This window comes from Belonocnema kinseyi, chromosome 4, assembly GCF_010883055.1.
Source record: "Belonocnema kinseyi isolate 2016_QV_RU_SX_M_011 chromosome 4, B_treatae_v1, whole genome shotgun sequence".
NCBI lineage: Eukaryota > Metazoa > Arthropoda > Insecta > Hymenoptera > Cynipidae > Belonocnema > Belonocnema kinseyi.
The window spans coordinates 142,854,299-142,857,014 of record NC_046660.1 but is presented as its reverse complement, the minus strand read 5'-3'; the positions used below and the strand labels follow the sequence as shown (position 1 = coordinate 142,857,014).

The 2,716-nt window shown below is 44.7% G+C and overlaps 1 protein-coding gene across 1 annotated transcript; it reads right to left on the bottom strand.

The window, feature by feature from the left end:
- Positions 1-985: 985 nt before the first annotated feature.
- On the bottom strand, positions 986-1,834 carry LOC117171143. Its single transcript, XM_033358197.1, has 2 exons — positions 1,760-1,834; positions 986-1,636 (listed from the first exon to the last, which is right to left on the bottom strand). The coding sequence occupies exons 1-2, from the start codon at positions 1,832-1,834 to the stop codon at positions 986-988; spliced, it is 726 nt and encodes a 241-aa protein (XP_033214088.1).
- Positions 1,835-2,716: the final 882 nt, after the last annotated feature.

The window sequence follows — 2,716 nt, the reverse complement described above, 5'->3', positions numbered from 1 at the left end:
ACAGGAAGCAGAAAGCTTACTTTTTTCTTTTATAATAGATGTATAAAACATAATAATTTTGTAATACATAACTGTTTCGGATTAGAGTCGAACATAATGATGATCGCGCAAGTGGTTACGTGAACACAAGAGTAAAAAAACAGATTTAAAAATTAAACATAATTAACTTTAATTTGGCTCCACTACACGGAGAGATACACGTGTTTCAGTACAGCATCTCGCGTCGAGTGCTAGGAAAATCGTCGAGTCAAGCGCGCGATTGCACTTCTGCAAAGATCTTAAGAGAGGCGACCAGAAAATCAGCACGTACAGCCAGAATTTATATGGTTACACGGAAATTCGGAACATTTGGCCGATTCGTTTCAAGATGAAACGAAATTTTACTTCTGCTACGGTCATTCTAGAAGACCGCCCGATTCGATATATCCATAGGTGTAATGAGACTGAGTAGATGATAGTGAAAACCGCCTCTGAGATTGACGGAATTAAATTAAGGATGGTAAGATAAAATGAGGGTCTGGATGGGTCTGGAGAGGTTTATGCAAGATCTTCTTTTGCACGAGGGAGGAGGCAGAGCTTCACAATCGGTCTCTCTAACTCGGTAGTAGCTGTTCGGACCGTAACGGCACGAAATAGGCCATTCTCTCCCGGATGTACCTCGGTAACTCTGCATAAAGGCCATTTGGTAGGTGGAATCATCCCATCAGATTCTTTTTAAACGGCCAGATCTCTTACCTGAACAGACTGTTGACGCTGACGCTACTTAGGTAATGTTTGAAGCGAATGACGGTATTCTGAAGACCATCTGTGCCAGAAATCTTCCTGCATTTTCTGGACCATTGTCCACCTTTAATTCGCAGGAACATGTTCTTGAATAAGCAATGGTTCAGGGACAGCGGTGAATGGTCCTCCAATGAGCCAATGTCCTGGAGTAAGCGCAGATAAATCACTTGGATCATCAGCGATTGCTTGTAGTGGTCTTGAATTAAGGCACGACGAACAGCCAAGTGGTTTGGTCCATGGCCAGAGCATCAACGATGTCCTGCGAAGTGCGTGACGCTTCCGCGAAGAGTGCCCTTAGCTCAGCATCGGCTCCGACGAAATTCGTTCCCTGGTCACTTGCAGGAGTGAAAGAAATACCTCGTCGTGAGGCAAATCGTCGATAGGCGGCTAGAAAAGACAGAGAAGTATAATCAGACACTGTCTCCAGATGTACAGCACGAGTAGACGTGCAAACAAAAACCGCAATATAGCCTTTATACGATCTTTTCCTACGTCCAGGGGCAGCTCGTATTCTTATTGGACCAGCAAAATCCACGCCACTGTGAAGAAAAGCCCGAGTGCGCTGCACGCGATTTGAAGGGAGGTTTCCCATGAGCTGCGTGACAGTGACGGCACGATAACGAATACATACTACACATCGCGGAATGCGAGACTCAACAACCTGACGACCACGAAGAAACCAAAATTGACGTCTCAAGGTGGCTAGTGTGAGTTGGGTATCCTCATGAAGCGTACGCTGGTGGCACCTGTCAACGACCAGATGTGTAAACGGAGACGTCGATGGCAAGATATATGGATGCCTCTCATCAGGATCCAAAACGGAATGTTTTAGACGGCCACCAACTCTCAGCAGCTACTGAGCATCTAGAAAAGGGTTAAGCTTGATGAATGGGTCACATTTGGGCTACTTCTCGATTTTTTTATTTAAAATATTGGAAATAGTAGAATAGAAATAGGCCCGCTGAAAGCTTCGAACCCAATGCAATTGAGCATGATCGAGATCAGCTGGTGTGAGAACTCGAGGATGCGTATAAGGACCTGAGTGATCCATGAGTCTGCATTTTCTCAAGTTAGTGATGTATCGAATGCACCATGCCTCACTCGAATTAATCTTCCTGAAGAAAATGCACAATGAGCAAAGCGATCCCACATATGAGGATGAGAAACTGTCGTCTGGTGTATGACAATACGTCGTTCCAGATCAGTATCGGCGTCAAGATTTGGATCAAATGTGGTCCAAGGAAGACTGGTCTCTAAAATCCGATCCGGACCAACCCACCAGAGTGAGTGAGCCTCAAGCTGCTTGGCAGATAGGCCTTGAGTAGCGCAATCCACAGGATTCTCTATCCCAGGTATGTGATGCCAATAAGCCGCTGGAAGTGATATCTGAGTATACGATACGATGTTAGCCACAAATGTATACCAACTGCAAGAATGACATCTTAACCATGCAATCGCATGAGTGCTATCAGTCCAGAGATGCACCCTCACATCTTCGAAGGAGAGAGTTTTCTGAATTTGGAGGGTAAGACAAGCGAGAAGCTGGGCCCCACAGAGCTCTAACTTTGAAATAGATAATTGTTTGATGGGCGTGACCTTTGATTTAGAGCAAATAAGAGATGAAAGAACGACGCCTTGATGCGAGACGGTTCTCAGATAGAGAACAGCAGGATACGCAGCTTTAGAAGCGTCAGAAAAGCCGTGAAGTTCGATCAATCGAAGACCATTGGAATGGCACAGCCAACGAGGAATCCTGATAGTATCTAGATGCCGAAGATTCTCAAATAGGCGAATCCATAGTTGGAAGATTTCTTCTCGAAGTGGATCGTCCCATCAAATTTTGATAAGCCAGAGATTCTGCATAAGAATCTTAAAGACTATGATGACTGTTGATATTAATCCGAGAGGGTCAAACAATTTCGATATGTCCGAT